This window comes from Conger conger, chromosome 12 (assembly GCF_963514075.1).
Source record: "Conger conger chromosome 12, fConCon1.1, whole genome shotgun sequence".
In the NCBI taxonomy this organism is placed as follows: Eukaryota; Metazoa; Chordata; class Actinopteri; order Anguilliformes; family Congridae; genus Conger; species Conger conger.
This window is the reverse complement of record NC_083771.1, coordinates 43,129,303-43,141,414: the sequence shown is the minus strand read 5'-3', so window position 1 is coordinate 43,141,414 and position 12,112 is coordinate 43,129,303. Positions and strand designations below refer to the sequence as shown.

The 12,112-nt window shown below is 41.5% G+C and overlaps 1 protein-coding gene across 1 annotated transcript in view; it reads left to right on the top strand.

Annotated features, from left to right (window-relative positions):
- The window catches only part of LOC133142412 (potassium/sodium hyperpolarization-activated cyclic nucleotide-gated channel 1), an 81,566-nt gene that overhangs the window by 22,821 nt on the left and 46,633 nt on the right, over window positions 1–12,112 (top strand). The window contains exon 3 of the mRNA XM_061263607.1: window positions 9,630–9,791. Coding sequence (XP_061119591.1) covers window positions 9,630–9,791 — 162 coding nt within the window. The remainder of the gene's footprint in view (window positions 1–9,629; window positions 9,792–12,112) is intronic.

Genomic DNA, 12,112 nt, shown 5'->3' with positions numbered 1-12,112 from the left:
TACCGTCACAAGTGCGTCACAAGTACCGACAACAGGCATTTCAGAGGTAGCATAAGAAACTGTGCTGGCAGTATAAATAGGAATGATTAAATACTTTATACTTTACTTTATTGAGCCCCGTGGGGTCATTTGTCCTCTGCATTTGATCCATCCGAGTTACTTAGGAGCAGTGGGCAGCCACAGTGCAGTGCCTGGGGACCGACTCTAGTTCTGAGTACAGTACCTTGGTCAAGGGCAATGGTAGGAGTACACCTAACCTGACACGCATGTCTTTGAGTAATTAGGAGTGATTATTTTAGAAAAGCATATTGAATATACATGCAGTATATGCTACTATACCAACAACATCCAACAACATCACATTTAAATCAATAACATAAGAATAAATGACTGTGGTATATGCACTAGCCATTTTTCATCTTATATTTCTGAAGAAGTGATTCATCTGTAATTGCACGATTAAAAAGATGAATCACCCCAATAATGCAAATGATGAATCACGCATGTTTTGTGAGCTGTGTGATTCTCTCTGCATGTTTTGGCAATATGTATCCATTTACGTCATTCCAATAAGGCTCATTTGAATTCCAATTCGATTCTCATCCCCCACATATCATTCACGTCAATGCAGGCTTGCAGTTCATGTAAAAAAGATCTGTATGCATGACACACATACATATGCAGTGTCACCCCATTGAAACAAGAGCAAACTATTTAATAATGTGTAAGAAAGACCCACTCACTTATAATAGTCTTATGAAAGTAGAAAGAAGAAAGAAGAAAATAGTCACATTGCTTAATGATGACATCTTTGTGAACCATTCCGTCAGAGTTTTGTTTTATTTTATCTTCAGAATTGAAAGATGTAGCATCAGAAAAGCTATGATGCTACTGAAGACACCACCAAAACCCACAGAGTATGATTACAGGCGGCAGGATATTAATTGTTAAATTAGCTCTAATGATTTATATGAGTCCAAGTGAACTGGAATTTAGCCTGCGAGGCTAAATTCAGATCTGTTTGTAAAACAGCATTTCATTCACGTTTATAATTTGTTTACACAGGCTAAACATATATTGAAATATATGTCTGCTGTCCGAAGGAAATGGTCCAGGAAGGGTATCAGACGGACGGCCATGGTTGTTTTTGACGTAGTCAAATGCAGTATTGCCACTTAGCAGTGGGGATTTACTGTGCAGAGATCAGGGAGGGGAGGGCAGAGTAATTCCCCGGAGCGGAAAAGCATAATCCCAAAAGAAACAGCAAGTGGAAAAAGTAGAAAAAAAAAAAGTAGGAGGAAGCAGTGAAATTATCATTTTACATCTTTACACTCAAGACTGACATTTTTTGAAGTTTTAGTCAGTGTAAGAAGGGTGTGGGTGTGATCATTGTCACTCTATTGGAAGACAACATACATCCCAGAGGAGATAAATGGATGAGGTAGACTGTGTGTGTGGCTGTGTGAATTTCCACGGACATACTCACATCAGAGAGGAGCAGAAGAGTTGAGGTTATCACGCAACCAGACAGAAATAGACTCAGTGCCTGGAGGTTCAGCAGGAAGTGAGGACAAGGAGACTTCACCAACGAGAAGGAAAAGTCACTCCCAAATCCCCCAGTACCGTGACAGGATGCTGACCGCACATGACAATCTGTGAGCCCCCGTTGCCTTGGTCTGAAATTAGTGCCAGACAAAAGAAATGCTGATAATCCCATATTGCAGTCTGCAATACTTCGCTGTCTGCCCAATATGATCAACCATCCCAAGAGATGGGGCAAATATGCTGTTTTTCTGAGCTGAGTAATTTCTGCTATGCAACAACAACACACATGTCAACGACAGCCAATATTTTACAACACATCCAAAACAATGAATGAATGAATGTGTGAATGCATAAATGAATGAATGAATAGACACATGAATGAATGAAAGAACAAATTAATGAATAAATACATTCCCTCAAACTAATCTTATGGCTGTGCTCAGGAGAAATACCCACAAAGCTTGAAATGAAGTATGGATCAGTGAGGATTTATGAACAACATAATGTAAGGGGCTACAATGAGCTGACATTTGGAACCAATCAAAAGAATTTACGGCCTGCAGCAGAACGTAATGACTGGTTCACCCCAGTGAGTCCATGGTGACCGCCAAATCCATTTTCAAAAACTGCACAGGGCATAGCATCAAAGCTATAAGACTCAATACATCTACGAATACTGTTCTTACTTTGCATTTTCGGACATAACATTCACCAACCTATAGTTTAGATCGCGGATATAAACACAAATCGACTGTGCAGTTAATGAGAATGAAGAAGCCAGACTGTAGACTAATGTAGGTACAATGTGAGCAGGGAGCAGGCTGATCGTGAGTTCACTTCTGTACATATTTGGGGAAAAACTCCATCCAAATATATTCCACCCAATCCAGAATGTTTATGGAGGTTGCCTCTTTAATCCCACTGCAAAATACCCCCGTATTCTCTTTATTTAATTTACACATCATTAGAGGCACCATTTTCTCTGCCTTCACTGTCTGAATGTTGTTTGTGTGAGCAGTTATCTCCTTAGTTCTAATTAAGACCCAGGCAACAACCACGGCAGAGACCTTAGCTCACACAGGATTTGGTTAATCACTAAATAATCCCTTTTTTATAAAAAAAAAATATCTGTAATCGGGAGCACAGGAACTAGAGTATTTGTCCGATATAAATATATATATAAACAATTATTTTAAAATAGATTCCCTCCAACAATTCTACTTCCCTTTTGTAATATAGCGTGGAATATTCAAAAACGAATTTTCTGGATGGAAATACGTTGTAAAGATACAGGACCAATTTCTGCTGAGTGCCTACGCTTCCATTAGCAGACCTACCCACTAATTAAAGTTTTGTGTCGTTGTGGAAAGTCTGCCTCTCCTTGGCTGAGTGTTCGCTTGTACTTTTCGGCGTCGTGCTGCCTGAGGCTGAGTCACCAGCGATCAGCGTCATCGCACCGTTCATTCCCTAAACCGGCTGAAGACAGATTATTATCTGGGAGACCGTATAGGTGGTGTCACCACGGCTTCATCTCCAGCGGATACTCGGTCACCAGTGGAAGGCTTTTAAAACAGCGTGCTCCAAAAGGAAAAGTTGAGGTGCTCTGAGCTGCGTTATAAATAGAGAACCTCCGTGTGGTTCTGCAGAAGGAATAGCATTAAAGCCCGGTGTATTTTCTTGGCTCAGTATATATGCCATGTTAAAGCCGTCAACAAACCCAACTGTGAACAGCTACTGTGTGTTCACCTCGGAAAGGCAAAATTAAAATATCAAAGTCAAAAATCCCCAGCGGAAGATGGGGTGCTTGCTGATGTCTGCTGAAACTCTGGAAAAATCCTCAAGACATTTCAGAGGCAGAATACGCTTCAGTAGAGGAAGTAATCCATTAGCCAATTTTAGCACATTCCCACATATCAACATTCATCACACAACACTGACACTGCTCCAGATTCAAAGAAAACTCAAGAGATGTCATTCCTGTCTCGACGAAATTGGTCATTGTATAGTCGCGAAAGATGTGCCATGTTTTTATGTGTTAAATGTTGTTTAATTATATGAATTATGCACTTGGGACTATCCGTGATCTACAGTACATATACAGTGTGTGTTGCATTTAACTACTATGGAGGAAGTGCAGTGATTGAATGAGATTTTGTCTTAAGGGTCAAAAATGACCCGCCACTATGTTTAAGAGCAGAGAAAACCCCCTAAATGATCTTTTTTCAACTTTCAATGTTTGTAATGAGTGACAGGTTGTTTGTTCATGCAAAATATATTTGGGATTTAAAATTCCATTAGGCTGCTTTATTTTAGGGGTTTAGTAAAGGTAGGTAATTTTTTTACCTTAGGACAAGGGGAGTATACAGAATGTTAAGACTACACAAGGGTTAAGTGGCAGATTTAAACTCACAAAAACAAACGGGCTCAAACATTCAGAATTGTGTGTTCGCTCTTGTTCCAAAGCGACTTACAGTACAGTTGATTAGACTAAGCACTCCGCTGGAGTGATGTGGGGCCTTGGGGCCTTACTCAAGGGCCCAACAGCAACAACTTTTTAACTTTTAGCTGCAAGCCTCTGCACCGTACTCTACTACTGTGCAGTAAAAGCACTTGTCAGATTTATTCTGTGTGACATATGTTAGATGTGCATTCTAAACATTGGATAGAGCATTGGAATTAATAAATCTTCAGGCATTGTGGATAAGAACACCTGCTACAATAGATTAATGCAATTTAATGTATTGGCCAGTTGAACAGTTGGCCAATATTCAATTCTTCAAAACAATTCAGGCGGATTCTGAAAGTAATGTTTTTAACACAGTCTCTTATGGTTGTACTGAAATGGAGCCAAGGCAAGATTTTTTGGCAGCTATAGCTTGACTTGGAAGCTTGACTTGGAAGCAATGTTTTTCATAGGCATTGTTTCATTGACTGTGCACATTAGATTAAAATGAAAATGAAAAAGAAACATTAAGGGGAATTAACATGAGCGTTTAAAGCTCAAGCCTTTCTGTTCCTAGAAATTGTTTGTCATCCTTAGTCGCAAGAGTCAGCGATGGATTTAATCCCTTTAAATTTCTCTCTTGTTAATCCCTGCTAACCCTTACTTGGGGGTCATTAATTTCCTTTATTGTAATTAAAAGGTGCATATTAGGGCATTAAATATAGCAGAGAAATGTATTGGTCAGTATTTATGAGTCTTGTTGCAATAACTCTATGGTTTACCTGTATGTTTATACAGACTTTGGGCAGCCTGTAGCTTAGTGGCTAAGGTACATGATTGGGACCCGGAAGGTTGGTGGTTCAAGCCCTGGTGTAGCCAGGATAATATCCGTATAGCTGTTGGGCCCTTGAACAAGGCCTTTAACCCCACATTGCTCACACTGCTTAATCTAATAAATTGTTGTGTGAGCTAAATAACAAATTATTATTATTATTATTATTTGGAATGTACTTCCCAGAATAGGTTTTGTGTTGGAGTTGATGGTAACGCTGTTTGTTAGTCAGTGGATTATAAACCCAGAGTGAACTAAGACGTCCCTGTCTTAAATCCCTTTCACTCTGAGCTTGCAAAACATGTCCGGCCAGCTGTCCACTTCGGGGTGTGAGGACCTAACCTTTAAAGACGCAGGCACTAACCTTTACAGATGCAGCTCACGCATCCGAGGGTGTAAAAGTGAACAGCCGCACCACACAGCTCCTGACTCAGCAGGGCCCTCCATCCTCCCTCCCTGTGCCATGTTCATCTCATTGCTGCAGTTTTGAAGAAATAATGTAATGATTCATTACATTTTTTGGCGTTTGGCAGACGCTCTTATCCAGAGCGACATACCGTTGATTAGACTAAGCAGGAAACAATCCTCCCCTGGAGCACTGCAGGGTTAAGGGCCTTGCTCAAGGGCCCAACGGCTGTGCGGATCTTATTGTGGCTACACCGGGATTAGAACCACCAACCTCATGTGTCCCAGTCATTTACTAAGCAGTCATTTACTAAGCAGGAAACAATCCTCCCCTGGAGCACTGCAGGGTTAAGGGCCTTGCTCAAGGGCCCAATGGCTGTGCGGATCTTATTGTGGCTACACCGGGATTAGAACCACCAACCTCATGTGTCCCAGTCATTTACCTTAACCACTACGCTACAGGCTGCCCCTTAATTTAGTCCTGGGCCCTGGGTCACAAACTTGTCAATTAGGATTAACCATATTTTGTACAAGCAGTGAAATGTACCTCATCTGGTGCATCAAATTGTTTGCAATGTCATTTTGTCTTGGACATGGAGATTACAGAGCAGAAGGGGAAACATTGATTTCAATCTTCATAAAAACATGTCTTCATCATCATTTTATACCATTGGAAATAACCTTATAATCGTTTGTCAAAAAAATGAAAATGTCATTTCAACTGAGTGAAACTCTGGAATTGAAAGTATTTTCATATTGCAGTCTGAGTGACTTTCCTCTATAACACCCTGGCTTACAACACATTTCTCTGAGAAGTCCATACAATGAAGAATGTATGAAAATGGTATATGTGCGTTGTATGTTTTTCATTCGTTCTGCAGAAATCTTTTGCATCTTAATCAAAGCCGGATAAATTAAAAATGTATATCTCACTTAAAACTGGTTGTCATATAATCCTTGTGTTAAGTCACCTGTGAGACTATTAGGACTGGCGTGGCTTTTTCTGGCTCAGGGATTTAAAATAGAAGCGGGTCCAAAGAGCACTTTTCTCTTGGTGTCTGTTTTGTTTTGTTTTCAATTATGTGTCGTTGAAGAAGGCCACTCAAGACAAGCTGTCAGAGTCCCTCTGCTTCAGCTGTGGAACGGTGTTGCGCATTAGCAATTCAAATGAGGTACTGCACTGCTTCCTCTGCTTCCTGGAAGCCGGGAGAAACGCCCCGCTCTGTCCGTGCAGCGCCGGACTCTGGATCACGGAGTAACACGGGGCGGAACATTACAGGGGATTTCAGGCGCGTCCAGGGAAGAGCGGGGGACTCTGCCGTACTTTGAGCCAGCTGCTAATTTTAGTCTCTGCTACGCCGGTATCGCCGTGTAGATTAGCGGCGCGGCCGTGTTTCTCGTATCTGCGCTGTCCTCGTTAGCCGCGGGCCGCGTGTTCGGCCCGCAGCCTGTTCGTATGGACGGTCGGGGTCGGCTGGTGTGACACGTTCCTGTCCCGACTCACGAGAGACGAGAGGTGCCGCATCGCCTTACCATAAATTAACTGCAGGGGCGAGATTGAATTAATGTCTCGCCGAGGTCAGTGCGAGATTGACAGTTTTCCCTGGCAGCCGTGTTGGTATTAAACATTGATTACACAAACCTTGGGTGAGTTTAGATCGGAGTTCATTCAAACAGTCATATAGTTATTCAGCAGCATTTCTACCACTGGCAATGTAACTACTGTCAAGCAAATTAAAGTTAATTGATTCCAAATATCCAAATGTCTTTCCTTAGGTTGATTCAGCTGTTCATGACTTACCCTCCTGACCATTGCTCTTCCACTCCCTGCACCAGAGCCTTTCCTCTGTTCGTCGATATGCACACATTCACAGGCAGGGCCCATTCTTCTGGGCATGGGCAATGTAAACGCCGAGGGTGGCATCCGTCTGGAGGGGTGCAAACCATCTGGAAGGGTGGTCTGTGCCCCTCTTTCTCGCTCTCTAGAGAGAGAGAGAGATAGAGACAGAGACAGAGACAGAGAGAGAAAGAGGGAGAGAGATGCCATTTAATGAAGCCAAACAAATACAATTGTTTGAATTGCCTTATTATCCCAATATTTGGGTCATTGAATATTTTACGAGCTGTTCATTAGACTGTACTTACAGCAATGGCTAACACAGCGGGTAAAGTCCTGCACAGGCACAAGGACTGCGGCACACACATTAATGTTCGCGGTGGGAGTAGGTGTGTCAGTGGAAAAGGTCATTCGTGAGAGCTGATGTGTCAGAGACCTTGTTCCCTTTGTCCAACCTCCCCACACCCGCAGCCTAAGTGGAGCCACTCCGCATCGGTGCGGTTGAAATGCGGTGCATTTTTTCCCCCTCTCCCAAAAGCGCTGTGTCTGTTTGGGCGCTTCTTTGTTTTGTTGTTGCATAATTTCCTCTCGACGTGACTGCGTGTGAAAGTGCGAGCTGTGGGTGAATGTCTGGTGCCGGTTGAAGACTCCGGGTCTTTCCGCGGCCTGAGTAGTGCACAGATGGAGAGAGGTGCAGTCCTTCTCTCATTGGCTGGCACCCGAGCCACATTTGGTATTTCTGCGTCGAGATACTTCACACCGTGCGAATCGGGACCGGCTCCAGCCCAGCGAGGCGTCTGTGCTCAAACGCAGCTTCCATATGTCTGATGTCACAATTTCATATATCCCTGTGCCGGAGTGTTAGCGCAATTAATGCTACGTACTGTACATGCAGGAAGTGTGAATGGGATACAGTATTGGGAGTGTGCCCCAAAGCAAAATTCTGTTTCAGCACTTGCAGACACCTCCATTTTGTTTTAGTTATTTTATTTTTTCATTAAAAAATAAATAAATAAAATTCTGTACAGCAATAAATAAATAAACATACAAAGTAGGTCTCGCTATTGCCTCTAATTTCAGTTTGTGAACTCTTTTGTGTGAATTGCTTGGGAGAAGTTTGCCTGACTGAACACAGGCTGAATTTTTTAGTTCTGAAAGAAAAGGTCACCATTTCTCACTGTCACTGTCGCTTTTGTTAAGCATAAAATTAACTTCTGGATCAATCATCGGTACAGTACATGCTGCACCATACCGTATTCAAATGCCATTAAATCCATGGATACTGACTTCAGCAGTTTATGGAGAGAGCAATCCTATCACCTTAAAAATAGATAACAATTACCTCAAGCTGCAGATAACCATAATTATCCAAAAGAGACTGATACAACTTTCATTAGGATTCCGACCCATTTGATAACAAGTTGATCCTGCAAAAATGCCCCTTTTTAAGCAAATTAGCAAAGAATTGCGCTTCAATCAACATGGTTCATGTGATGACCGGACAGCCGGTCAGAAAAGAGTTTTATAGGGCTTTGGTGAATTATTACCAGATTAACAGGGGCACAATGAGAAATTACTGGTGAAAATCCATGTCACTGAAACCTGTTATTTACAAAAGTTCATTTCAGCTTATTATTTAAAGTGCCTCATAATTTGATCATGTTTTGCTCACTTATCCTACCTCCCTGCAGCCTCAATCTAATGAATGCAACTTTCCATTAATTAGATCATTCATAAATTCAGTGAGCATAATCCTCCCAATGTAAGAGGATATAATGAAATCAGCTCTGCGGCCGAACTGTTGTGCCACAGAAACACTGCAGTGGTGACAGGGGCGGGGCATGCCGTGTGAAAAACGTAGGTGAATGTTTCAAACAAAATATACACGTTCTGATTATTCTATATATGCCACATCTCTGTGCGTTGAGTCCTCATACCCTTTCTGGACAATAGAGTTTGAGTTGGAACCGTGTTAGGCAAAAGCCTGATTCTGTTTCCGTTGAAATACCTGCAACAAGAACTGAGACGTACAGTATGAAAGCAAACAGTCCATAATACTTCTCTACACCATTTGTTTTCTACTGTCAGCGGGTGGTGTGTTTCATTGTAGTTTCTGTGCTTATTTTCATTGATTACGCGGGTAACAGAGCTCATTTCACTGAACGCACACAGCCCACGTCCTTACTGTACTAAGGGCAGAATCGCCAGCGTTATCAGCTCCAGCAGACGCAGGTCATTGTGACTAAAAAAAAACTATAGAACGTGAATTACAGAAGGCAGCTTTCAAAACACAACATAACACAACGTATAATTTTCACATTAGTAGCCATTTTCACTGCAGCAGTGTGAAAATGAATGACAAGGTTTTAAAATGAAATCAGCTGAGGTGTTATTGCTAGAAGGAGAGCCCCATGACATGGGTACACATTAAAAAAAAAAAAAAAAAAAATGAAAAAAATAAACGGCCCTTCTATCAGAATGTGAGGAAATATGTGACTTGTGCAAGTGAATGTGAGATGTGCACACCATTCTGATCGATGCCTTTTGTCTGTGCTTTCTCTTGATAGATTTTCCATATGACGTACGACCTGGCCAGTGCTGTGGTAAGAATATTTAATCTCATTGGAATGATGCTTCTGCTCTGCCACTGGGACGGTTGTCTCCAGTTCCTGGTGCCACTCCTTCAAGACTTTCCTCCAGATTGCTGGGTGTCGCTAAACGGTATGGTTGTAAGTATTTAAACATTTTCACGCCGTTCGTTTGTTTTTTTCCTTTTTTAAATACCTCATGTCGTGCTGTTCTAATGTGCGGTAGCATCTATTACGCTTGCATGTCAGCCCATTACAGAAAACATGTGGGCAAAGGACTAGATATATGAAATTGATTGCCATGCATTTTTGCCTAAAATCTGATGTAGTCTGTCGAGACATATTGTATCTGTCTCTCAAATGTTTTCAGATTACATATTTCTTACATACAAATGGGCAGTCAAAATGTTGAAAATGGAAGGAAATATAATACACACCCAAAATAAAATAAAAGGTAGTATTATTCAATTGCAGCTGTAGTCTATGCATTTCAGACCTCCGAACACCAGAAGTCTCAGTAAGAATTTTTGCCCAACTTCAAAATATTTACCATTAGGCATTTATACTTACTGGTATTTTCTTTTTTTTAAGTGTTTGTGGATATCTTCTCTGACTAGTATTGAACATTGCGTCATAAATGACGTGTGTGTAGATTGAACACATGTGCAGATTGCTGGTGCTGATTGTTCATTAATTCTAGCCGGAGCGTTCCCTGACCAGGAGTGTTTCCCGGCACAGATATGATATAGGTGCGCTATACACAGACCACAGCTCCCTTTTCACTGCTGCCCAGGACCTCAGGCTTCCTCTGAACTCATCGTTCACCGTGTTATTCTAGTGCCTTTCTTCCTCAGTACCTTTTCATTTTCCCTGTAATCAGCAGACATAGGGAAGACTGTACTGTATATTTTTTGCCCCATTATTGTTCAGATGAGGGGGAGCAGCGTCAGCGTCCATTTTGGCTCTCATCTTCCTTTCTTTTCCACTGAAATGGCTAGAACTCAAGGTCGGAAGTGCGCACGCCCCAAGTGGCTCTTTTCCCCGTCCCACTGAGTAGACACACCTGTGCTGATGGGAAGTCTTACTCTGAATGGAGAGGCAAATTGCAAGAACACAGAAGTGCTACAAGGACACTAAAAGTGAATCTGCCACGGGGCAAGGTAGCATATGTTATCCGCAGTCTATCGCACACAATCACTTTGCATTCAGATGGTGGAGATTATCTCTATACAGGAAAATCAGTTACTGTATGTTGAAATCACAAGATATTCTAAGTTGTGATGATGAGAGAAAGGATAATGAAACGATCATGAGATAAATCACGATCAAGAGAAAAAAGATTCATGTAGGCTGACTTCTTTATGTCATTAACCTATAGATTATAATGTTTTCATTTAATTTTGGCATTACAAAAAAAAGGCTATTTTCATTAAAACTGGTGAATCTTTGGACATTTCGGAATTGCAAACAAAACCTCGGTTTTTTTGTTTTGTTTGCAATTCAGAAACGTCCAAAGCCTTTGAAAATTATGTCAAGATTCACCAGTTTTAATGAAAATAGACTTTTTTTTTGTAATGCCAAAATTAAATGAAAAATCTTTTAGGTTGCAAATCTTTTAGGTTGTACTGCAGTTCTGAACAATGCAGCCGTGCTTTAAATTCCACATAGCAGTACAGTATGCATAATTCATTTCATACATAACCAGCAGCTCCACAAGGTCAGATTGTGTGAAATGAATTTTGCATATGCCGTAAGTGGTCCACAATTCATACTTAACCCATATCATGCCATACAGACCTACTCACTGAAACAGTGGGACATTGGTTTGGTCTTGACCGGGTTTCTCTAAATCATATGGTCATGTGCTCAAGACACATGCTGCCAAAAAGTTTTAGGAATTCACCAAAGGTCTTGTAAATTGAATCAAAACATTGAACGGAGAATGGGAAGACATTTTCCTCACAAAGTACCCTACCGCTGTTGTTCACTTTTATCATAACACAAATATGGCTGCTTCCCATAAAACTCTTAACACTAAGCTTTATTGCCCATCATCACAGATAATCACTGTAACAATCTATTTCTTTTCTTTTCACGAGCCGTGCGAGCTCCAAAGGACGCACTTTATCGGACACGAGAACATCTCTTCGGTTTACTGCGGTCGATGGCACATTTGTCTTAGAACTTCAGCTTAGCGTTGCATTAGGTGACACGTGGAAGGGCTGTCCGCGGTTATATGACTGGTATTAATTTAGGCTGCGCTTTTTTTTTGATTCAGCCGCGGTCTTCGGGGCCGTTCGCGGAAGGCCCAGTGTGAGCGGGGTGCCAGCAGGCTCCGGCGAGCTCATTTTTAGAACACTTCATTATTCATGAAAGCGTTCGCAAAGGGCCAAAAAAAAAAAAACTATTTTTACTGCCGCCTGCCCCATTGTCTGATCGCATTTGTTTGGTCTTTGTTTATG